The sequence below is a fragment of the Callorhinchus milii genome, unplaced genomic scaffold (assembly GCF_018977255.1).
Source record: "Callorhinchus milii isolate IMCB2004 unplaced genomic scaffold, IMCB_Cmil_1.0 Scaffold20, whole genome shotgun sequence".
NCBI lineage: Eukaryota > Metazoa > Chordata > Chondrichthyes > Chimaeriformes > Callorhinchidae > Callorhinchus > Callorhinchus milii.
The window spans coordinates 3,479,549-3,505,336 of NW_024704761.1; the positions used below are offsets into that span (position 1 = coordinate 3,479,549).

General features: G+C 47.2%; 1 protein-coding gene and 1 non-coding gene across 4 annotated transcripts; one reads left to right on the top strand and one right to left on the bottom strand.

The window, feature by feature from the left end:
• The first annotated feature begins 1,920 nt into the window (after positions 1-1,920).
• cep131 (centrosomal protein 131) lies at positions 1,921-24,252 on the top strand. 3 transcript variants are annotated; one of them, XM_042342485.1, is made up of 28 exons: positions 1,921-2,041; positions 4,863-5,066; positions 5,546-5,655; positions 6,171-6,285; positions 6,673-6,800; positions 7,237-7,350; positions 7,558-7,713; positions 8,546-8,632; positions 9,098-9,215; positions 9,719-9,838; positions 10,308-10,476; positions 10,823-10,902; positions 11,789-11,965; positions 13,342-13,533; positions 13,949-14,086; positions 14,495-14,620; positions 16,852-16,968; positions 17,775-17,804; positions 18,126-18,228; positions 18,900-19,101; positions 19,676-19,783; positions 20,274-20,391; positions 20,600-20,674; positions 21,180-21,322; positions 21,582-21,759; positions 22,264-22,460; positions 23,098-23,158; positions 23,865-24,252. In XM_042342485.1, exons 2-28 carry the CDS (start codon positions 4,899-4,901, stop codon positions 23,934-23,936), a joined length of 3,402 nt encoding a protein of 1,133 aa, XP_042198419.1. In that variant the 5' UTR covers positions 1,921-2,041; positions 4,863-4,898; the 3' UTR covers positions 23,937-24,252. The 3 variants fall into 3 exon arrangements, with proteins under 3 accessions (XP_042198419.1, XP_042198420.1, XP_042198421.1); XM_042342486.1 differs by lacking the exon at positions 17,775-17,804; XM_042342487.1 differs by lacking the exons at positions 8,546-8,632; positions 17,775-17,804.
• Positions 13,757-13,830, bottom strand: trnat-cgu. Its single transcript has one exon. It is a non-coding gene; the product is annotated as a tRNA-Thr (tRNA).
• Positions 24,253-25,788: the final 1,536 nt, after the last annotated feature.

The following is a 25,788-nucleotide window of genomic DNA, read 5'->3' on the forward strand; positions in this document are numbered from 1 at the left end:
GGTCTGCTGGGTGGTGGTGGGGGGGNAGTAAGGGAAAAGCAAAGTTTCCCTCCTCCCACTTGCTTGAATAACAGGAGCTGGAGACCAGGTTGGGAGACTCCATTGGGAATGTTTCAGAAATGACTGGAATGTTAACCCTCTCGCCGCCACTGCCTGAGACCATGGCATTCTCCAACAGCTTTAAACTGTGGGCCTGTGTGAAGTTATTTCTGTGCTTTATTAGTAATTCTGTGTTGCTTTGATGACAACCTGATGGTTGCTTGGAACAACATGTAATAGGAGAAAACCCTATATACTTGACCGTACCAGCTCCTGCCTTCAGTAAGTGGGGAGGCTAACCATGTAAATATATGTATATATTACATGAGTTATTTAATATATTGCAGATCATAATATATGAGCATATAATTAGCCTCAAAGGGACCTTCTTTCCACAAGAATACATCAAAACATGGAATTTATTCCTTTTTTTAAAAGAAAATTGGTAAAAAATATTTGGTAAAGAGGTACAGGAAGGAATCCTTTTGGGAGAAGAGCAATTGGAAAAAGGTCACCATTCTGGGACTGGGTGAAGACTGTTGGTGTGAAGGCGACACGGCTGAGCCCAGGCCAGCCTGGAGCTTGTGGAGTCCTGTAGCTCAGCGGTTAGTTAGAGCACTCGCTTCGCAAGCGAGAGACCGGCGTTCAATTCCAGGCAGGTCCGGGCCAAACCTTGGGCAAGTTTCCTTACTCCACACGCAGCCTAATAACCATCCTGTAGTCCAAGTGGAGTCCTGTAGCTCAGTGGTTAGAGCACTCGCTTTGCAAGTGAGAGACCTGAGTTCAATTCCAGGCAGAGGGCGAAACCTTGGGCAAGTTTCCTTACTCCACACAGAGCCTAATAATAATCCCTCCAAAACCAAAAACAATAATAAATTGGTCATTTTCAATCTACGACTGTTTGTGGGACATTGCTGTGCGCAATTGGCTGCCGCGTTCGCCCACAAATATACAGTCAATTCACTTTACAGTGTGTTCTGTGAAGCGCTTTGGGACGTCCTCCCGACGTGAAAAGCGCTATATCAAATGCAAGGATTATTATTATTATTATCCCTCCAAAACCAATCATAAATTGGTCATTTTCAATCCGCGACCGTTTGTGGGACAGACGCCGCTGTGCGCAATCGGCTGCCGCGTTCGCCCGCAAGTATATGCAGTCGATTCACTTTTAACGGTCTATTCCGTGAAGCGCTCTGAGCCATCGAGAAGACGTGAAAAGCGCTGTATCAAATGCGAGGAATAATACTAATAATAATAATAATAATCCTTGCATTTGATATAGCGCTTTTCACGTCGGGAGGACGTCCCATAATTATTATTAGTATTCTGCGAAGCGCTGTCAGACGTCTCAACCCCAATGGTAAAGGAGTAGTAGTAGTGTATCAAACGCCAGTATTATTATTATTACTATTACTATTCTTATGATGATGATGATGAAGGCTGTGGCGCTCAACCTAGCGTGCTGGCGCGAGTCAGCAGCGTGATGGGCAGGGACGAGCGGCCAATGGGAAAGCGCGCCGGTGACGGCGCGGCGGAGCGGGCGACCAATGAGAGAGGGCGAGAAGGGGACCGCCCCCCCGACCCCGTAGCCCCGCCCACCCCCGTTCAAGTTAGGTTGCGCGGTGTGTTGCTCAGTGAGAGAGAGAGAGAGAGAAAGAGAGCCATTGACAACGGGGTTTGGGCCATTGAACCCATCCCGGGGCTGGAGGTGGGGGTGTGGGGGGGTGTGGGGGGGGATAAGGGGCAAAGAGAGAGAGAGAAAAAAAATAATAATTATTATTATTATTAGCCATTTTATGCCTTTCTTCCCATTACAAAAAACAGAGAAAGAGGACTCGCGTTAAAAACTCCAAATCCACTCCACTCTCTCTCACTCTCTCTCTCACTCTCACACACACACACACAGTCGCGGCCTCTTTTTGGGGGTGACTTTGTGTCCCTCTGACGCCCTCTCCTCGAAGAGACACACACCGGAGAGGCGGTGGTGGGGGGGAGAGAGCGGGTAAGGCGGTAACACAGCACCGGCACCGGGAATACATCTGATGTTTAAGGGGTTGGGGGTGTGGGGGGGCGGGGTTGGGGGGGTGGGTGTTGGGGGTGGGTGTTGGGGTGTGGTTGGGGGATTGGGGTGTGTTGGGGTGGGGGTTGGGGTGTGGGTGGGGATTGGTGGGGTGTGGGATTGGTGGGGTGTGGGATTGGTGGGGGTGTGGGATTGGTGGGGGTGTGGGTGGGGGATTGGGGTGGGTGGGAGTTGGGGATTGGGGTGGGGGGGTGTTAGGGGGTGGGTGGGGGGGTGTTGGGGTGTGGATGGGGGGGTGTTGGGGTGTGGATGGGGGAGTGTTGGGGTGTGGATGGGGGATTGGGATGGGTGGGGGTTGGGGATTGGGGTGGGGTGGTGTTAGGGGTGGGTGGGGGGTGTTGGGTGGGTAGGTGTTGGGGGGGTGGGGGGTGTTGGGGTGGGGGTGGGTGGGGGGGGTGGGGTGGGTGTTGGGGTGGGTGGGGGGTGTTGGGGTGGGTGGGGGGTTGGGGTGTTGGGGTGGGGGTTGGGGTGGGTGGGGGGTTGGGGGGTGGGGGGGGGAACCTCATCTGTGATATAAATAGTGTCATGGGATTGCATCTCTCGAAGGATACAGGGTAAGGGGGGAGAGGGGAAGGTTGTATCAAAGGCCCAACAGTGTCATATATTTTTAAAAAGGGAATAACATCTAATAACATAATATAAATAGTGTGATATAATGTATCTCTCGAAGATACAACGTAGCAGAGAGTGGGTAACATTGTTACAAAGCACCACCGAGAATACTATTGTATATATCTATGTGTGTGTGTGTATATCTGTGTATGTTTGTGTGGTTTTTATATGTATATGTGTGTCTTTGTGTGATTTGAGTTTAAATGGTTCAAAACCATTTAAATTTGGATGAAAATGGCATTTTCCTTTCCCCCCTCTCCCCTCTCCCTCTCCCCTCCCCCTCTCCCTCTCTCCCCCCCTCTCCCTCTCTCCCCCCCTCTCCCCCTCTCCCTCTCCCCCCCCCTCCCCCTCTCCCTCTCTCCCTCTCCCCCTCTCTCTCGAAGATGGGGGGGGTGGGGGTTCGAGACTGATTTTCTGCCCTGTTTTGGTTTGTTGACAGAGTCTTTTAAGCTTTGATGTCTTCTTTCCTCGGGTTTCTCTTTGGTGGGGGGTGTGTGTGTGTGTGTGTGTGTGGGTGGGGGTGTGTGTGTGTGTGGGTGGGGGTGTGTGTGGGTGGGGGGGGGGTGAGGGGTGTGGGGGGGGTGTGAGGGGTGTGGGGGGTGTGTGGGGGGGTGAGGGGGGTGGGGGGATGTGTGTGTGGGGGTGTGTGGGGGGGTGTGTGGGGGTGTGGGGGGGGGGGGTGGGGGGGTTTGTGTGGGGGTGTGGGGGGGGGTGTTGAGACGCCACAGCTCCTGTCACTGTTAGCGACGTTGCCTATGGTAACGTGGGGGGGAAGGAAATGCTCTGGGATTGAACCTGAAAAGAGTCTGGAACTGTTGTGGCCTCTTATTATTTATGGGACACTTTTTTAGGGGCAATTGGCTTAAAATCAGACGTTTTCCTCCTTGCCCTCACCCCCCCCCCCCCTCCCCCACCCCCAGCCCTATTCCCCCCCCCCCCCATCCCCAGCCCCACACACATAACAATAATAGTTTCAGAGGAGGTTGCATGTCTACAGGCTCCTTGATTTTCGAGCTGTCTCTGCTGCCTTCTCCAGCACCCGAGAAGGAGACAATAATAATATAATAACAATATAATAATATAATAATACTCCTTGCCTTCGATATAGCACCTTATCACGTCGTGGAGACGTCTCAAAGCGCTTCGCAGGATACACAGTAAAGTGAATTGACTGTATTTTGCGGGGAAAACGGCTTGGGGTTTCGTGCTGTTTTGACTGCAAAGTTTTGGAAGCGCTCAGGGGACACTATATAAATGCACGAAGGGCGCTGTATAAATGCAAGTAGTGGTTAATGTTGACTGCGGGGCGATTCGTGGCTTGTGTTTTTCCAGCGTTTCTGAGACGTTCCACGATGTGAAGGGCGCCAGATAAATATGCAAGCTGTTGTGGTTGCTGCTGTTGTTGTTGTTGTTGTTGTTGTGGTTGTTGCTGTTGCTGCGGTTGCTGTTGTTGCTGTGGTTGTTGCTGTTGCTGCTGTTGTTGTTGTTGTTGTTGTGGTTGTTGCTGTTGCTGCGGTTGCTGTTGTTGCTGTGGTTGTTGCTGTTGCTGTGGTTGTTGCTGTTGCTGCGGTTGCTGTTGTTGCTGTGGTTGTTGTTGTTGCTGTGGTTGTTGCTGTTGCTGTGGTTGTTGCTGTTGCTGCGGTTGCTGTTGTTGTTGTGGTTGTTGCTGTTGCTGCGGTTGCTGTTGTTGCTGCGGTTGCTGTTGTTGCTGCGGTTGCTGTTGTTGCTGCGGTTGCTGTTGTTGCTGTGGTTGCTCCTGTTGTTTTGTGATAGCTGTGTACCACCTGAGCAGGGAAATGAGAGATTTAAAGAGGCAATGTTGAAGGGAGTTGATTTTTTTTTGGACCCTAGGAGAGGAGGCAGCTGCTGATGGTTTTTTTTTAACCTTTCTCCTTTTCCACCTCCCCTGAGGTGCCTGGGATAATAATAATAATATTCCTTGCGTTTGATATGGGGCCTTATCACATCGTCTCGGTGTTGTCAAAGCGCTTCACAAGAGACACTGTAAAGTGAACCGACTGTGTATTTTGTGGGCAAAACGCGGCAGCCAAATCCACAATTGTCCCACAAACAAGTCGTGGATTGAGTGAGCAAATATTTGTTTTAAAAAAGTTTCTCTCTGCCTCTCCAGGTTGTGTGTGTGCGTACGTGTTAATGTGCGTCCACGATGAACACTGCACAGAGCTGCTCCTCGTTCCTGGGTGATGAGCTAGATCTCAGCCTCACGGGGTCTCAGCTACTGGTGTCTAAGCGTCCCAGCAGTGCCTCGCCCGCCAAGATCCTCTCCCGTTCCACATCCGTGGCTTTGGAGAAGAAACCCAAGAGGAACGTTCTGGTAAGTGAAGGTGTGGAGGAGCTCTGGGGGTGGGTTGGGGGGGGGAAAGGAGTTGTCATTTTGGATGAGAGAGACTTAATAATGATGATACTTGCATTTGATATAGCGCCTTATCACATCGTTGAGACGTCTCATAGTACCTCACAGAATATATGGTAAAGTGGATCGACAACAACAAATTACATTTATTACACGTCGGGAGGATGTCCCAAGGTGCTGGATGGAACAACAAGGGCTTTGCATCCGAGCTGCGGGTTGGGATCAGAGAAGGGTGGACGGCAAGGTGGGGGTTGGAGTGGATGAGGGAAGAGGACCAAAGTCATGGGCAAATAGGAAGGCCTTGAAGGAGGCAAGGGAGAGGGCGAGACCTCTTTCCTTCCCCTATCCTTCTCTCTCCACCTCCCCCCACCCACCTGCATTGTGTATAAGATCCCACATTTCCGCAGTGATGTTAACCGTGCTGTTTCCCCTGTTTCTAGGGCGAGACTAGTCTCGGTAACCTCTCTGCCAGTACTTCCCGTGCAATCAACAACCTGAGACGTTCCAACAGCACCACACAAGTCAGCCAGCGAGGCAACGGCGTGGGAAGGTATTGCAGTAAAACTCGTATCAGTCTTATCTTTATAAATCGTATAATCTTCTACGTCATCCTTTTTTGTGTGGGGCGGGGGGTGTGTGGGTGCAGCTGGGTGGGTGTCTGACACGCACGGAAACCCGTGCTTTAAAGAGCATCGAAACCAAACTGAAATTTCTATGCATCCCACCTACATGTGAAAATTCCAGAGGTAGGTTGTTGGAAAGGAATGCGTGCGCTCTCTCTCTCTCTCTCCTTCCCTCTCGGGATGCCTCCTACTTACCTAATTCTGGAAAGTATAAGACGCAGGTCGGCAAGAGTTAAGGCTTGGAGATTCGCCTGAGTTTCATTCAGTTTCCTATCGCAACCACTTTGCATTAGTCGTGTTAATCGCCTCCCAACTGGGAACACCGGTCCCCTTTCCCTCCACTTACTCCTGCACTTACCGGCTGCATTGAATCGTGCAAATGATATCCTGACCTGTCGGCCCATGTGCACTTACCGGCCGGCTACTTGCTCTGTTTCCTCAGTGAGGAGAGGACGGAGGACTTCTTGGCTTTATTCGACAGCTCCGCCAGCGGAAGGAAGAAGCTGTGCAGCCTGAGCAAGGTTACTCCGGAGAGGAAAACCACGTGGAACATTCTGGTAATTGCCTGCAGGCGTAATCTTCCAGGCCCTCTCTCATCAATGCGTCAGAAAGATGTGCCTTTCGCCCCCAAAATACTCAGTCACTCCACCTTACAGTATATCCTGTGAAGCGCTTTGTTACATCTCAACGACGTGATAAGGCGTTATATCAAATGCAAAGTTATTATTTAATATCATTTTGATAGAATAAGATGCTATAAAATTGCCAATCCTATTCCTGGAGCCCAAGCCTTATGATAAAATTGAAACCAGGACGAATTGTTCCTAATTTTGACGCCAGTAATTAATTTCCAAGTCATTTAAATGCTTTCCTATGTATGTTGGTCACCTGTACGATATCCCTCTCCTCTTCTTGTCTTCTCTTGGTCGCTTCCCCAATGGCAGGATGAGGAGCCTCGGGTTTTCGTACCTCCTACCACAGCCCGCAGTGCCAGCACGACAGACACACCAGTCTTCACCAAGAAGAGGGAGAGCAGTGTGTCATTGGCAGCCAACTTTACAGCCAACAACCGGTTAGTAGATCTATCTCTGCCGATAACGAGGATGCAGAGTACAGTAAAACCTCACACATTGCAAGTCGTACAATCACTCGAGTCCCATTCAGCTTCCTAGCAAAACCACTTAGATTTCTTTGCATTACTTGTATTAATCATCTCCTAACTCGTAACTCCACTCCCTGACCTCCATTACTCCTGCACTTTGAATTGCACATGCGCAGTGTAGATTATTGATCAAATTATATGATTTACACAGTTTGCCTGCAACCCGGATGTTGTGTAAGCGGTATTAAATGTTATGGTCCCAGTTGAGGCGACTGATGTGAGGATTACTGTGTGTACAGTTTCCCTTATCGCACTGACTGCTAACCTCTGTGTGTTTCTGGCTGCCTGTGTTGGTGGGGCTCCTCGGTTGCGAACGTTGACTCGACTTTCTCGTGGCTATTTACAGAAGTAACAAGGGGGCCGTTGGGAACTCGGTCACCACAATGCTGCACAACAACTACTCCACCAGCGAGAAGCCGTTGGCACCCAAAAGCTCCAACCAGAAGGCTACATCCCTCAAGTAAGTTCATCAGGGTTCCTGATGGGACCCAACCATCATTCAGAGGTGGTTTCATTGCATCACTTGCACCATTTCCAGTCTTTGATGGAAAGACTCTTTCCCCATTGTCCTTGTTGCTGCAATTAGGATTTGAGTCAATGATCGCTTGTTTTGTTTGGATCCTGATAATGTAACCTTGTTTCACTCCTCCTTTCTCATTCTCCCTAGTAACATGATTAAGGTGACGAGCAACGACGAGAACAGCCTGGACCAAAGCTCCTTGAAGAAATCTCAGAAAAACCTCTCCAGCAATAACGTGGTGACCAGGAACAATACTGGTGGTATGCTGAGAAGGAAGGAGGTGACTGAGGAGGAAGCTGAAAGGTGAATCTTTCAATCTTTCTTGAACCTTTGCGAAGCAGCAAGATGCCAGCCTGAGCCCTGGCGTTGACGAGAACTCTAAACCCGCGCAGTGTGGAAGGGAGAGCAATTCCTTCACTGGGGACACAATTCATCCATCTCCATGGCCTTGAACTGAAGGCAGAGAAGTTTTATTTTAATCAGCGTGAATCAAAATTCCTAGCTCGTAGATCTATATGATATGTTCAAACTGTAGGCTGTGTAGACGATTACACATATCAATTCGGTGACAAAAAACTTTCATGAATGTGCTGAAAGACATCTCCTGTAACAGCTGCACACTCTCTGTGAATGTTGTTTTTTGAAAACAAAACATGATTAATAATCTAAAAACTTTTACGAGTAAGGACTTTTGATTCACCCTGCACACAAAGGGACCAATTTTACTGAACAATGTGTTGTTGACGTTCTTTACACCTATAGATTTTGTTTTATTGGCATTTTTGCTGGATCCAATTCTGTGACTCTTCTCAATTTGACTCTTCAAGCCCCATTTTGCCCCCAGCGAGACTCTAATATAAGCCTTCCTGTTACATACCCCTTCCACCCTCTTTCCTTTCTCCCCCTACCCTCTGTGTAATTTGTTCCCGAAGCCACAGTGTCAATATGTTGCACTTGTTTTGAAATGGAGCTTGGAAAGTTTTCAGAAGAGATGAACCGATTTTGTTTAGCACCGCACAGTGGTGCCCTCCAATGGTGTTGTGTTTATCTGCACCGCACGTCCTACCTAGATGTCAAAAGAAACTCGGGTCCAAAAGTTGTTTCTAAATACTGTGTGTGTTTTTGCCATCTCTAGAGTCCAGTACTCAAACCTTAATGATAGAAGGGATTTTACTCAACTGATGCAGAACGCTAATCCAGATATCTCCCACCCCGATATTGGGTATGCATAGATTTTTATGTAGGAATTGGTTTCTTTACTTCCTGGTGTTTTGTAGAAAGCCACAATCTGTAGTGCTTTAATGAGCAGCTTTGCTTCGAAGATGCAGAGGAGCGTTTTTTTTTTCTCTAGGTTTGACTTTCTGTATCTTTGTTGTGCCCGGCGAGACTCTTAATATTAGCCTTCCTATTATTAAATTAAAATACACCTTCAATCCACTTTACCAATATATTCTGTGAAGCGTTTTGGGACGTCTCAACGATATGATAAGGTGCTATATCGAATGCAAGGATTATGTTTATGTTATTGTGTGTGTGCATATATAAGGTCTGTTTGGGAAATGGGCAAACTTTTGCAAACTTTCTAAATACATTTCACTCTTTTTGTTCTTCCCCCTCCCCCCCCACCCCACTCCCTTTCCTTCACCCTTCACTCCTCTCCTCCCTTCTTTCCTCCCTCTCCGGATAGATTTATAGAACAGGTGAACCTCGCCGCAGTAACTATTCAGCGCTGGTACAGACGCCACATCCACAGACGTAGAGCGAGCGAAGCCGCCCTGAGACGAATGCTGTCTGTGAAGAAACAGGTGCTTGTTTGCAATGTTTTCAAGACGGTTGAGCAATCGTAGGGAACGTCTCGTATTTAAACTGAGCTGTGCAGGATTTGCGCAAGTTTCTTGAGCGTAGTTTGCTCCAGCAGGCACCAGCAATTACATTTACACAGAGCCTTTTATGTGGCGGGGGGAACATCCCAAGGAGGCAGACAGTCAAGGATTTGGACCTGAGCTGGGGAGGTGGGAGGGGTGTTGGGAACAGGAGAGGTGGAGGGCAAGGAAGGTGGGAGTGGAAGGGTGACTGAAGGCACGGTCAAAGAGGGTCTTGAAGGAGGCAAAGGGAGGGGTCAAGCGAATCGACTTCTGCTTCCACATAGCTCAAAGTCTAAGTGCATCAGTTGAGCCTTGGGGGGGGAAATAAGGGGCAGACAAGACCCAGGTGGCATTTCTTCCCTCTTGTGGCGCAGTTGGTTAACTTCAGCGTTGCAGCCTTGCTGCTGGAACAATCTGGTTCATTGCTGACATTTTTCTGTCAGGAGAGGGAACGAGAGATGTTAGATGAAGGAGCTGCAGCCGAGCATCAGAGGAAAAAANGCGAGGAGAGGAAGAAAATCCGAGAAGAGAAAGCCCGCCAGGCCAGGAAGGCTGCTATCCAGGTAATGTCCCCCCACCTCCTCATGGAAACAAAACTCGATTGTATTGTGGAATCTCATAGAGCAGCATTCGTCCCGCAAGCGAGAGAACTCGGGTTTGATTCCCAGCCGGGGCGAAACCTTAGGCCAGTTTCCATACTCCAACCGCCTGTAGCAGTAAGTAGGAACGCGGTTGTTAGTCTATTGGAGGATTGCTTTTCCGGGGCTAATAACCTTTTCAAAATAAATAATAACAATCCACCACTGTCTGTGGGACACTACTTCAAGCAATTGACTGCTGTGTTTCGCCCATAAAAATGTACAGTCAATTCTCTTTACAGTATATTCTGTGAAGCGCTTTTATTTTGCCGGGACACCAACCGGGAGAAACTCCCTCCTCTTCTTTGAATCGTACCCCAGGATCTTTGAGGCCCAACGAGTTGCCTTTGCATTAGAAATGAGAAGTAAATTCCGCTCATCGTTTTCGTGACAGGAACTCCAGCAGAAACGGGCTGAGAAGGCAGCCGCGGTGAAGAGAATCAGCGAGGAGGAGCTGGCTCTGCTGAGGGAGAAAGGGAAGATTGGGAAGAGAAAGCCTGTCCGCTCTGCGTCCGCGAACAATACCGTTCCAGCCAAAAGCCAAGTCAACTCAAAGAATGCAGGTGGGAGCTGGTGCTAGATCTGGAACTCTCACCCACTCATTTATTACAACCAGGCTCAACTACACCAACTCCCTGCTTGTCGGCCTTCCCAACTCTTCCCTCCACAAGCTGCAGTTCATCCAGAACTCGGCAGCTTGTGTCCTCTTCCGCACCAGACTCCGTGACCCCCATCACCCCCACCTTCGCCCGGCTCCACTGGCTCCCCATCCCCCAGGGGATAGAGTTCAAAATCCTCGTCCTCGCGTTCAAGGTGCTCCGCGGTCTCGCTCCCTGCTATCTCTGCTACCCACTAAAGTAAGCCACTAATTCCCATTTTCCCTTTTTCTTTTTCTTCCTCTTAATTCAGCTACAGATCCAGAGGCTCACACTAACCACAGAGCTGCAAGTCCACCTGGGCCATGTGTCAGGGCTGACGAGGAACTCCAGGTATGCTTTATATATGCTTTCAGCCACTATGCCCTGAAACTCTGGAACACTCACTCAATCTCTCCATCTTGTCCCCACTTCCCCATGTTCAGGTCATGTCTGAAGACCTTCCTCTTCAACTGGTGCCTTCCTCTTCACCTCCCCCACCCCCTGGTTGGGCATCCTGCTCTGCCACTGTCTAGCGCTCTGACACATGTGGAAAGCCATCACTGTGCTTAAGAGTTTCCAAACCCAACTGAGAGTTCCATGTATGCCACCTACACATGAAACTTCTAGAGATAGATTGTTGGAATGGAATGGGTGCTCTCTCACCTGGAGGAACGCATCCTGCTTACCTAATTCCCAAAAGTATTAGGCACAGGTTGGCAAGAGCCAAAGCTTGGGGGGACCCCAGAGTGTGCGTTGGGGTAATTGCTGGAGTCTAACCAGCTAAAAACGCATAGGTTGCTATTGATATCATTGTCAGTCAAGCTTTCTTGCTGCTTGTCCAGCTGGGACCACCCCACCACACTTCCTTTACACCTAAAAATTAGACAGTTATAGCTGTACTTCCATAGCCCTGGGTTGTATTTCTGGGAGTCCTGCAGCTTAGTGATTAGAGCACTCGCCTCCCAAGCGTGAGACCTGGGTTCAATTCCCAGGACGAAACATTGGGCAAGTTTCCTTTCCCTCGAGGGGAAAAAAAACAATAATAAAATTGGAGATTTCAATCCATGACTGTTTGTGGGACACTGCTGTGCGCAATTGACTGCCGCGTTTGGTCCATCAAATACAATCACTGCACTTTACAGTATATCCTGTGAAGCGCTTTGAGACGCCTCGATGACATGATAAGGCGCTGGGTCAAATGCAAGGATTATTATTGTTTGTTGTTGTTGCAATGCAGAGAGCCTCCGAGGCCCTGTCATTAGCCGAGGAACAGGAGGTGGCAGCGTCAGGCCTGAACCAGTCCAGGCCCACCCTGAGCGATGTGCTGGACACCCTCAAACTGCTGGAGGAAGAGCCTGAACTGCTTCCCGAGCCGAAGGTCAGCTACAAGGATAAATATGCCTGGATCGATGAGGTAACCCTGTAGTGACTGTTTTTAACAGTAACAAATAACACACGTTTAGCACCTTTCACCCCGGCAGGTCTTGAAACGGCCCTTGAAGGAGGCAAGGGTGAAGGCAAGACCATAAGACGTAGGAGCAGGAGTAGGCCATTTGGCCCCTCGAGCCTGCCCCGCCATTTAATAAGATCATGGCTGATTTTCTAACCTAATTCAATTTACCCGCCCTATCCCCATAATCCCTCTATCCTTTAGAAATCTATCAACCTCAGTCTTGAATATGTGGTAAGGCAGGCAAGGGGCTCCAGGATGGAGTTCCAGAGGGGTAATACACTTTTGAACACCTAGAAATGAAGATATCATTGAATTTTTTAAGTTTTAAATAAAATAAGGACTTTTTCAATCAATTGATGACACTAGGGGTCTGTGTTCAACCAGTGACTGATTGTAATGGGATGACAATAGGACATACATTTTTGCAGCACTTTTCACATCGGGAGGACGTCTCAAAGCAGCTTAACAACCCTGGATGGGCGAGCCGGGGGTGGGAGATGATGGGGGTTGAGGAGGGGAAAGGTGACCGAAAGCAAGAAGTTTTAAGCTACAGATTCACCAATAATCACAGGGAAATCATTACTGAAAACAACAGTAGTCTATCTGCAACTTGTTGGATCCCAGGTTTCTGCTCCTGACCCATGTAATACTTAGACGTTTTCACCAGTTTTATTTACAACCAGCCACTAGGAGGTGTTGGCTACCAGGATATTTGATATAGCGCGAACAAGTGTGGTCCATTGCTGTCTCCTCACTTTCTTTATAACAATAATAATCTTGGCATTTGATATAGCGCCTTACCATTGTTCGTCATCAAATAACAGTCACTTCACAGTAAAGTATGTGAAGCGCTTTGGGACGTTCTCCCAATGCAAAAATTCTACACCAAAGGCAAAGATTATTATTATTATTTCTTATTATTCTAGCTTTAGTCCTCTGCCTGCACTCTATCTTCTGATTTTGGTCTATTCTTCACTCTGCACACCCTACCATTACGTTTCGCCCGCAAAAGACACGGTCACTACACTTTACAGTATATATTGCGTGAAGCGCTTTGAGACGACTCAACGACATGATGAGGCATTATGTCAAGTGCAAATTATTAATATCATTAGTGATAGAACCTTCATTCACTTTGTCCCCTGCTGTTTGTTTCGTTTCCGCCTCATTCTTTCCCCACCCCAACCCGGGCTCCCAAAGAAGTACAAACCAAATAATTGAACAACCTTTCGATTCCCTTCACAAACTTAAAGGGGGGGAAAACTGAGGAGAAGCTGTGATGCTTCCCTGTGCTCGAAGGGTGGGGAGCCCGATCTGACCGTCTTCTTTCTCCGCAGGACACAGACTCCACGTCCTTGACCGCCGATAACCTGGAGCGTTTGGGAAAGATCGAGCTGGTCCCGGGGCTGCCGGAGGCTGGCACTCTGCTGTCGGAGGCCAAGCTCCAGAGCATCATGAGCTTCCTGGACGAGATGGAGAGATCGGAGCAGGAGCGGCCTCACTCTGCTGCCTCGGCAGCGCCCCGAGAGGTCAGCCCGACACATGACACACAATCTCTTCAGGACGTCTCCACAGCTACCAAACCTGTTTTTTTAACAATAATCCTCGCATTTGTGATAGCGCCTTATCACGTCTTTGAGTCGTCTCAAAGCACTTCACAGAATATACTGCAAAGCGATACGCGGCAGTTAATTGCACACAGTAGTGTCCCACAAACAGCCGTGGATTGAGTAGGGAAACTTGCCCAAGGTTTCGCCCTGGCTGGGAATCGAACCCAGGTCCTCTCGCTCACGAGGCGAGTGCTCTAACCACTAGGCTACAGGACATATATTCTGTGAAGCGCTTTGAGACTCCTCAATGGCGTGATAAGATGTTATATCAAATGCAAGGATTATTATTGTTATTATTATTTAAAATTGTTGCTGATGATTCCCTACGGTTTAGGCGCTGCTGTCCGAAGAGGAGCTGGCTCACCTGGAGCAAGCTTCGGCCGTGGCAACTGAGGTGACCAGCTCAATGATGAGACTAAAACTGGAGCTAGAAGAAAAGAAGCGAGCCATGAGCATGTTACAGACAGCTTTGGTAAGTAATGGCGGTCTGCTTCACTCTGTGGTTACAAGGTTTCACCCACAAAATAAAGAGTCAATTCACTTCACAGTGTATTCTGTGAAGTGCTTTGAGTTGCCTCGAAGACGTGATAAGGTGCTGTATCAATTGCAAGGATTATTATTCTATTATAACATGTCTCTGGGCCTGGGTAGCAGTCTGGATTGCCATGTAATTGTAGGTAACAACAAATTATATTTATATAGCACCCTTCACTCAGGGTAGCATCTTGACTCACATCTCCTATCTCGAAGCGCTGTAACATAACAATGCGCCTTTTGTTTGATTATAGCACCTCGTCACGTTGGGCGGATGTCGGAAAGTACTTCACAGGATGTATGGTGATGTGACGAGCGGTATTTTGTCCACTCTTTATCTCGGCAGAACCAGCAGAGGGAATTGACGGTGAGGCACGTCAAAGAGACGGAGAAGGAAATGAAATACCAGCTCAGGCTGCAGAAGGAACAGTATGAAGCCACAATCCAACGCCACCTTGCTTTCATCGACCAGGTGAAACCCACTTCCGGATTGGGAATGAGCAACCATTCTTCCTTTTTTTTTGGTCAGCCGTGTGGGTGTCTGACACATGTGGAAAGCCATCACTGTGCTTAAGAGTTTCCAAACCCACCTGAGAATTCCATGTATGCCACCTACACATGGAAATTCTAGAGATAGATTGTTGGAATGGAATGGATGCTCTCTCACCTGGAGGAACGCATCCTGCTTACCTAATTCCCGAAAGTATTAGGCACAGGTTGGCAAGAGCCAAGGCTTGGGGGACCCAAGAGTGTGCATTGGGGTAATTGCTGGAGTTCTAACCAGCTACAAACGCATAGGTTGCTATTGATATCATTGTCTGTCGAGCTTTCTTGCTGCTTGTCCAGCTAGGACCACCACACTTCCTTCACACCTAAAAATGACAGTCACTACAGTTCACAGAAAAAAACGCTGTGAAGGGTTTTGAGATGTTTAACTATGCGACAAGGCGCTCTATCGAGTGCAAAATCATATTAATTATTAACAACGAGAGCTTGCATTTGGTTAGCACTTTTCATACAGGGTAACAGCAGCCGGCTGTACAGAAACAGTGAGCCTGAGCAGGGTGGGCAGGAGAAATAGGTGGGGCGATTACCATGGGTACGAGCAAAGCGGTGGGTTTTTAGGAGGTCTTTCAGTGTTGCATGCCCCACTCCATTGTATTGTTTTTCTTTGCCAAACAAAGTTTATGATGAGTTATCACATTTTTGTGAAACCTGTAATACCTGTTGCGTAATTGGTGCTCCTGGCAACATAAATTAGCTCTGTGAAATAACTGGTTTGGCTTGTTTTCCCTATTATTCTGTGTGAGGATCTCTTGCCTGTGAGGGATATGTTTTATAAAAATGAATTATAACTATACTTCCATAGCACTGGGTTGGATTCTGGGAGTCCCATAGCTCAGTGGTTAGAGCCCTCGCCTCTTCGAGGGAAAAAAAACAATAATAACATTGGTCACTTCAATCCACGATTGTTTGCGGAACACTTCTGTGAACAATTGGCTGCTGCGTTTCACCCACAAACATATGGTCAATTCACTTTACAGTCTATTCTGTGAAGCGCTTTGAGATGTCTAGAAAACGTGAAAAACCCTATATCAAATGCAAGAATTATTTTTATTCTGCCTGGAACACTTCACTTAAAAATGATGAGGTTATTACCTGCAGAGTCCTGCGGCTAAGTAGTCAGAGCATTCACCTTGAGAGCAAATTTGATTGCCGGTCGGGGTGAAACCTTAGGAAAGTTTCCTTACACCACACGCCTCTGCTTACCTAGCAGCAAATAGGGACCCAGTTGCTATTTGATTGGCGGATCACTTGCCTGGGGGTAGTAATCCCTAAAAAAATTTGGTCATTCAGTGCACAACTGTTTGCGGGATACTGCTGTGCACAATTGGCTGCTGCGTTTCGCCCACCAGACGTACAGTCAATTCACTTTACAGTATACTCTGTGAAGCACTTTGAGACGTCTCAAAGATGCGATGAGGTGCAATATCAAATACAAGGATTATTATATTATATGTTACTTTTAATTGCGGGGCCCCAAGCCTTGGGCTATGATTAACAACCTTTGCCTAATAGTCTCCATGATTGGGCAAGCAGGGTGCGTCCCTCTGGGGAGAGCGAGAAAGAGAGGGGGAGTGAGAATCCGCATTCCATTCCAAATGAAAGAATTTCCATGGGTACGTGGCCGACAAGGAGCACAGTCTGGTTTTGATATTCTTAAGCACAGTAATGGGTTTCAGTGACCTGTTTGACTCCAAAACAAAATGGTGATGTGCTTGTCTCTACTGCAGATCAGATCCAGAGAAAGTTGGTCAGTCACTTTGTGGCTCTGTATTGGACCTGGCTCTGCGTATTTGCAGGCAACCAATTTGTACACATCATCCATTTTCTTTCCCTCTTTCTTTGGTCAGCCAGGCAGGTATCCGACACACAAGGAAACCCATCACCTACACATGGAAATTTCAGAGATAGATTGTTGGATTGGAACACGAATTCGCTCCCTGTTTAACTAATCCCGGAAAGTATTAGGCACAGGTTGGCAAGAGCCAAGGCTATCAAATACAAGGATTGTTATTATTATTATTAATTGAGGTATCTTTTTTAAAATTTGCATAAGATAGACCCCTGTATCCCTGGAGGGAGTAGATTTGTTTCTATATGTGTGTATGTTCTGATTTTCCGGATCTTGGGTGTTTCCAGCTGATCGATGACAAGAAAGGCCTGAGTGAGAAGTGCGAGTCGATGGTGAATGAACTGAAGATTGTGGATCAGAAATACATGGCCAAGATCCAGCAGATTCAGGAACAGCATGGACTGGTGAGAGGGTCAGGCTGTCAGGGGGGGGGATGAGGGAGATATGGAGGGGGGAGATAGTTATGGGGGGAAGGCAACCGGATGTCTGACACATGCGGAAACCCATCACCATGCTTAAGGGTACTCAAACCAAGCTGAGAATTCCACGCGTCCCACCTACACAAGGAAATTCCAGAGATAGATTGGTGGAATGGAATACGCGCTCTCTCCCCAGAAGGACACATCCTGCTCACCTAATTCTGGAAAGTATTGAGTGCAGGTTGGCGAGAGCCAAGGTTTGGGCACCCCAGAATGCGTTGGGGGTAACTACAGGAGTCTAACCAGCTAAAACAGCATAGCTTGGCATTGATATCTCTGTCTGGCAAGCTTTCCCAAAGCTTGGGGGTGGGGAGAGGGGAAGAGAGAGAGTTGGGGGTAGCAGACCATGATACACTACACCTGTATCAAATTAAAGTACTATTATTCTCGTATGTATTGAGTCACTGTTCCAATGATTGAATACTGCAACGCAAAGACTGTTTCTTTACAAGTAAAAATTGATCCCAGAGCAATATACTGCACCTTGCATGAAAGGCTTTCTGTGTGTTGAAGTTTTTTTTTGCTTTTGGTATTTGCATTATGCCTTTTGTTTCAGTTCGTGTCAAAACAATGATGGCTTGTTGATGGAGAAAATGATTGATTGTTTGTGGATTTATTTCTCTCTCTCTTTTAAAACATCACTAGATTAGTGAATCGCTGTTCTTTGCTTCTGTGGCCATTAACTTTTCAACTTTTCTGTTATCTCCTTCGTCTTTTCCTTTCGTGACGAGGTTTGGCACATTCTAACGCCACTCTGTGAGGTAATGCTGTCTCATTATCCTTGTATTCTTAATTTCTCTCAACAACAACAACAAATGACACGTGTATAGCGCCTTTCACGTCGGGAGGACGTCCCAAGGCGCTCAAACTTTTGGCTGGACAGCTGCTCGAGACTGTCTTTATGTACGCTCTCTCTTTTATAAACAAATGTTTTATTTCTTATTCAAGGGTAGATGTGGCGAACAGAAGTCTTGAGTTTCTATTCGCCTTGTGCATGCATGTTGCGTGTGTTTTGCCAGCGGGTCTCCCCTCGTTATTGCTACTAGCCCACACCGCCTACCTGATTTTTTTTCTGTTCACAGGAAATCAAGAAGTTAAAAGAAGTGATGAGCGCCACGGAGAAAGTACGCAGAGAGAAATGGATAGACGAGAAAACAAAGAAAATCAAGGAGATAACTGTGAAAGGTAAAACCGGGGGTCTTAAAAACGGATGTATTGTGTGGCATGTCCGTGCAGGGAGGCGCTGAAACTGCACTCGTCTTTAAATTGGGCAGCTAACGACAACTGGTGGGGTTACACAATCCTCTTTATACTCCTGCGTTTAATGTTAATGGTAATAAACAGTGACTGTTGTGTTTGGGCATTTTGCTGAATCGGATTATTTATTTTAATAGAGTGTAATTGCCCTATAATGAGGATAATATTTGTTCAGGTAGACGTTAATGATCCTACAGGCGATTGGAAAAGAGAAGAGAGTTTCACCCTCCCTGGTGTCCTGGCCAACAATCCTCCAAATAAAATTAGTCACTCAGTTCATGGCTATTCGTGTGGATGTTGCTGTGTGCAGATTGTCTGCCGCATTTTCTAAGAAAATGAAGTCAGTCCACTTCACAGTAAATTCCTGTGAAGCACTTAGCTATCCAAAGCACCATATGAAATGCAAAGATTATGATTACTGATATTATTATTACATGAAGAATGCCATATGTGACATCTCAAAGGCTTTCGGGATTGTACTGTGAAGTGGAGCACGTTCTAAGCAAAAGCGGCATCCAATTTGGCACGTTTAACGTCTCCACCAATAGCCAGGAATGGAACAGAATCAAACGCAGATAAAATGGTCTATTTCCACCCAGGCCTGGAGCCAGAGATCCAGAAGCTGATTGCAAAACAGAAGCAGGAGATCAAGAAGCTGAGAGCGCTGCACGAGGCTGAGCTCCTGCAGTCCGACGAGAGAGCGGCTCAGCGTTACGTGCGACAGACGGAAGAGTTGAGAGAACAGTTGGAGCGAGAGAAGGAGGAACTGTGTCAGAGGGAGCGGGAGTTGGCCAGGCAGAGGTTAGTATAAAAACTGTCGTCGAAGTCGTTGTTTTCGGAGGTTCAGCCGGGTTTCTGACATACGTGGAAACCCATCACCATGCTTAAGAGTATCTGAACCCAACTGAGAATTCCATGCAGCCCACCCACATGTGGAAATTCCAGGGATCGATTGTTGGAATGGAACAGAAATGCAAAGATTATTATAATTATATAATCCTTGGAATTTTGAAGATAAACAAATTTCTGATTTAGTTCAATGCCCAATGCCTGGTTTTGTGGGTTTGAGATGCTGTGAATGCTCTGAAGCCTGGCTCAATATGTAGCATTCTCATTGCCTCAGAGCCAGGCGTAGGCGGGTTGGGCTCAAGCCAGACTCGACTGCAGGACGACGTCTTCTACATATTTGTTCATGGTTTTATGGTTGAGAAAATGGTCTTCAAACACCCGAGGTGATTGCAGATGCTCTTACAAAGTTAGGGAGCGGTGCGTATTAAGCAATATTAAGTGGTCGTTTCAACGGTGGGTGGAACGGAGAGAAGGAATGGGAGGGGGCGGCTCAGTTACTCACCCGGTTGCTGTCCACTCGCCACAGGTACGAGAAGCAGCTGGAACAGGAGGAGCATTCGCTGCAGAAGCAGCGGAGGAGGCTGTATGCTGAGGTGGCGGAAGAGAAGGAACGTCTCAATCAGAACGCAGTTCGGTGAGACCAATATCACAGCCTGCAATTACCTAACGTCCAACAAGTGTGGCATCTCCTCTAAGTAGCCTTTTTGCGCTCAGCAATGACCCAAAATACTACAACAATAATAATAATCCTTGTATTCGTATAGCGCCTTATCATGTTGGAAGACTTCTCAAAGCGCTTTATAGGACTTACTGTTAGATGGAGTGACTGTGTATTTTGTGGGCAAAACGCAGCAGCACAATTGCGTACAGCAGTGTCCCAAAAACAGTCGTGGAGTGAGTAACCAATTTTTGAGGGATTTTTTTTTGGTGGGGGTAATCCCCCCCAGAAAGTGTTCCGCCAGTCGACTAACACCTGGGTTTCTACTTACTGCTGGAGTGTGGAGAGGCATGTGGAATAAAGAAACTTGCCTCAGGTTTCGCCCGATACCGGGTCCCCTCGCTGGTGAGGTGAGCGCGCTAACCACTACGCTAGTTTTAAAGCCGATTTATTTTCTGTATCGAAGCCAAAGGGCAGAACTGGAGGAACTTCGACGGCAGCTGGAGAGTAACTGCTCACTGGCAACCAAAGCCCTGAGAGAGGAGTTTGACAAGACTAAAGAAGAGCAAGAGAGAAGGCATCAGGTAAGATCATTTCCACCCCCACCACCTCCCCATTGTTGGGTCATTATACTTGATCTAAAATGAGCCTTGAATTCAATCCATGCTTAGTAGTGTCGAAGTTCTTTACTAAAAATGTACTGTCAAGTGTAGTGTCTATTTTGTCACACACACACACGCACAGACCCATCCCCAGAGATGTCTTCATCGTGTTGGGTGCTCATTTATACAGGTGGAAAGCCGATCCCTGAAGGAGCGGCTTGACATTGAGAAGCAAGCCTGGGAGGAGAATTTCATGAAGAAACAGGTAATTATTATTGTAGTGCCGCAGAGGGGAACCTGTGGTTTTGTGTGGTTAGCCAAGTTTCGGAGGCTGTAGTTATTAGTTTAAAAAGGAACTGTGCTGGAGAGATGGGAACCCATGTTCGTGACCGCTCATTGCTTGATTTACTCGGTTCAATTGCCTCGTCCAGCTTTTTGTAATCAGGAAGCACTTTTTCACACAATGTGGGTGGAATCCGGAACTCTCTCTCTGCATCGCCCAAAAGGCTATGGATGCTGGATCCATTGAATTTTTCAAGATTGAGGTGAATGGATTTTTTTTGTATCAAGGGATGTGGAGCAAAGGCGGATTATATGGGGTTGAGGTGCAGATCAGCCATGATCGAATAGAATGGCGGAATGGAGACCGAGGGGTTTGCATAATTTTGCCCAATCTTATAACTGAGCCGGGCAGTGGGTGGGGGGGATGGTGGGGAGGCACCTCTCAGCACCACTGCTGACACCTCTTGTCATTTGTTCCCGTTTTCCAGGAGGCTTGGCTGCTCACTCGGGAACGGGAATTAAAAGAGGAGCTTCGCAGGGGTCGGGACAGAGAGATCGAGCTGGTCATCCAGCGGCTGGAGGAAGAGACCAGCACCTCCAAGGATGAATGTGAGAGGGTCGCGGAGAACAGGTGAGAGAGAGCAACGGGGCTTTGTTCAGTTGTTTGATGATTTTCCTTTTTTTTTGTTGGAAGAATTAATCTCTCAAGAAGCACCCACAACATTAGAAAAATCCTCCCACTCCCCCCAAACCCCATTCGCAATTGGGATTCTCTTCAGTGATTCAAGGTAATGTGTCACTGTGATGGGAAATCCCGTTAATAGCCATCTTAAAACCCAGACCATTCCCACACGCACATGTGCACTAAGCCCTGACTGTTTTGCCTGGAGGATTAAACGGGTCCGTGAGAAGTACGAATCGGAATTCCGGGATCTGGAACGCTCGGAGCGGGCCCTGCAGGAACGCTACAACGAGCTCCGGGCACGGCTGATGGAGAGCGAGGGGGAGAACGCGCGCTTCCAGGGATTGTTCCGACAGAAGGAGCAGGAGGTGGAAGATATCAGAAAGGTAACGGTGTGGATGCTGTTGTTTGTCGTCACAACGTCAAACGCTCCGAGATATTGCCCCGGGGTGAAGGGCGCTATATAAATGCAGGTGGTCGTCGTCACCGGGAACGGATTCGGGAAACTGTTTACTTTTTTTTAAGAGGGAAAGAACAACAACCACCACAACAACAACTTGCATTTGTAAAGCACCCCTCACGCAGGGCAGTGTCCCAGAACAGAACAATAAAAAGATTCTTAAATTTGAGAATGAATTTTACGAGCGATCTTAAATTTTAAAGAAGGGCAAAAAAACATGGTCTTGCAGCCTGGAGAGGAATTCCAGGGAGCGGGGAAAAATATTGAAATATTTAGAAATCAACCAAATGAAGATCTGTCTTTGAACTGGATGGTGGGGGGGGTGGGTGGGGGGTGGCAGGCGCAAAGTGGTGGGGGTGGGGGGGGGTTGGAACTAAAGGAAGTGTTACAATTAAGGTTTTTTTTTTGGGGTGGCGGGGGGTAAATGCAGATCAAAGACCGTCTGACGGAAGAGAGGAACAGTCTAGCCGAGGTGATTCGTCAGGAGTTTGCCGACCGGTTGGTGATGACCGAAGAAGAGAACAAGCGGCTGAAGACGGAGATGTCTGAGGGGAGGGCGCGGCATCGACTGGAGGTGGAACGTGTCACGAGAGAGAAGGAAGAGGAGCTGGAGGAGGTCCACAAGAGGTGAGGTGAAGAACCTATTATAAAAACAACAATAATAACAACAAAATGACATTTGTGTGGCGCCTTTCACGTTGGGAGGACGTCCCAAGGCGCTGGACAATCAGTGTTTCGGACTCAAGTTGGGAGACGGGATCAGGGAGGGTGGACGGCAGGGGGTGAAGGAGGGTGATCGAAAGCACGGTCGAAGAGGAGGGCCTTAAGATGGGTCTTGGGAGGGGGCAAGGTAGAGGGACTGTGGGGTGGATTTCCAGAGGGTGGGGGCAGAATTGTTAACATTCTCGAGTCCTGTAGCTCAGTGGTTAGTGCTCTCGCCTCGCAAGCGAGAGAACCTGGGTTTGATTCCCAGCAGGACGAAATATTGGGCACGTTTCCGAACTCCACATACCTCTGTTCACCTAGCAGTCGGTAGAAACCTGGTTGTTAGTCGACTGGCGAATCACTTTTCTGGGAATAATAATTCCTTCAATATAAAGGAGATAAGGAGCAAAGGTGGGTAAATGGAGTGGAGGTTCAGATCAGCCATGAACTAATGGAATGGCAGGACAATCTCGAGGGGCTGAATGAGCTCCTCCTGTCCCTCTGTGCTCTTTGCTCCCACGTGCGTGCATGCTTGTAACTTCTTCTGATTTTAATGCAGGGTCAAAGCTGCTATTGTAAAGAAGGAGGAAGCTGTGAGCAACCTTCGCAAACAACACGAAGTGAGTCTTTGTTAAAAACAGTCTTGTTAATATAAACGAAACCCTCTCGCCGTGGTTTCCAGAGAAAATTATTCCTCAGGAAACCAGAAGCGACATCCTGGTTTCCTACGTTCTTGAGCCAGATTCTCTGTCTGTCACCAAAGAGAGGGAGCTAGAGAGTACGCATTCCATTCCAGCAAGTTATCTCTGGAATTTCCACGCATAAGTCAGATGCATGGAATTCTCAGCTTGGTTTGGATACTCTTAAGCAATGGCGATGGGTTTCCGCAAGTGTCGGGCGTCCGGCTGACCAAAAAANGTCACCAAGGGATGGGAGCTACTAGCATCAACATAAACACCATGGGGATTAGAGGAAAGAGCTCCAATGAAGGAACAGGCATAACGGAGGAAGAATTGGGATAGCGAGCTCCAGTGGGAGCACAGACTCACACACGCATGCACATTCACACACAGACACGCACAATCTTCTTGCATTGCATTGTCCTTCGGCCCCGCCAGTTACTTTGTGGAGTCCGATAGCACAGGGGTTAGCATGCTCGCCTCATGGGCAACAGGATCTGGGTTCCACACCCGGGCAGGGTGAAACCTTAGGCACATTTCCTTATTCCATGCGTGTGTTTTTTATTATTAACATCATTGTTTTGGGGATTTAAGGGGGTTGTGCGTGTGTGTGGGTCTGCATCTCCTTTCATCTTCTGTGTTTCAGGCAGCGCTGAAAAGAGCAGACCACCTTGAAGCACTGCTTGAACAACAGAGGGAACAAATTCTGGGCAAGTGAGAGCAACCATGGCCCAGGTGCTGTGCCGGACAAGTTGCTACTTGCAGTGTTCACGGACGTGATTCCATTCGGCATGTGTATGAACACTAATAGAATAACATTAAATTAATGTTTCATTCTGCTCTGTAACTCACTATGGTTCGACCTGTTCAAATCCAATACTGTATGTTTGTTTACCTACCGAGCAAACTTAAATAATGCTTTTATTTTTCTACATTTAAGTGCTGTAATTTTCCTCAACTTGTGTTTTTTTTGTATCTTATGTTTTTTTTGTAATGTTGTAGTGTGATGGAATTTGTAAAAGACTTTCAACTGGTTTCAGTATTGCACGGTGTTCGTCTCTATTAAATAACTCGGAGATTCTGCGTTGCCCGATTGTCGTGGGCATGCAGACCTCTGAACTTCCCGACGCCTGACAAAGTTTGTTCATTCTAGGTACAGTGTGTCAGGCTGACTCACCTTTGAATCGGAAAGTTGTGAGCTCAAGCCTTACACTCACATAAGACAACACTACAATGCAGGCTGGGGGTGTGTTGCATTGTCGGTCATGCCATCCTTTGGATGAGACGTTAAACTGAGGTCCTGTCTGCCTGTTCAGGTGAACGTTCAAGATCCCATTGTACAATTCGAAAAGAAAAGGGAGTTTCTCTTGGTGTACCCCAGATAAAATTGGTCACTTGTTTCATGGCTGTTTGTCATTGTTGTGCGCAAACTGGCTGCCGCATTCGCCTACAAATACAGTTACTCTGTTTCACAGTTGATCCTGTGAAGTGCTATGGAATGTCCTCCTGATGTGAAAGAAGCTGTATTAATTGCAAGGATTATTGTTATAATTCCAGTATAAATTATTAACTAGTGTTCCAGATAGTGTAGCTTTTGTATTATTATTATTATAGCTTCACAGTGCGGGCTGGAAGGTGGGGGGTGTTCTGTATTTCCCCCTTCCCACTGTGGCGGAGGTCACATCATGACCAGGGAATCTGCAAACTCAATTGAATACTCATTTGAATGGAGACTGACATTAGTTCGAATATTGCCTTTGTTGTTTGCATGGTAGTGTTTAGGTCATTTACATCCCATAGGTAGCAGAAACTGTTAGAGGATGATGTAGTCTGATTGGGGCCTGATTTACATGAAAACTTAGTGTCTGTATGAATGTAAATTGTGTGATAGTCCACTCACAAGGGGATAAAACACTAGGTGTGTGAGCATGCAGCAGAGTTGCATCTTGTAATAAACAAGTGCGTCAGCTTGCTCTGCTCAAACCATAAGTGTCAGCATTTTATGTACTATGACCCTAAAGCCTTAAATTAAGTCGGGAGTCGTAATACATAAAATGTTGGTACTTATGGTTTGCCAGGGGAACAAGTGACAGTAGGGTAATAATCCCTCCATAAAAATAATAATAATGTGGTCATTCAATCCACAACTTTTGAGGGGACACTGCTGTGCGCAATTGGCTGTCGTGTTTTGCCCACAAAGTACAGTCAATTCACTACATTAGATTCTGAAGCGCTTTGAGAAATCTCAACGACATGATTATTATATTACGGTTATGAACTAATTAGGCCAATAACCCCGATAATAGGGTTAGACAAGAGATAATATCTATTTAGTATTGCATAATAAGGGTGTGTCTAATAGTAGGAATTCATACTAAGGAAAATGTAAATGGGTTGCTCTGGCTTACCTGAAGCTTCATATTGTCACAGTGGTTCACAAATGTCTAAGAGATTAGTGCATGGTCTGGGACGCCAATAAATGGGCAAAGCTCCAACAGGGAACTTTTCTGTAGCCCTCCTCACACGCCTCACTGTTCATATGATTTTATAAATTACTTTAAGAAGAAATT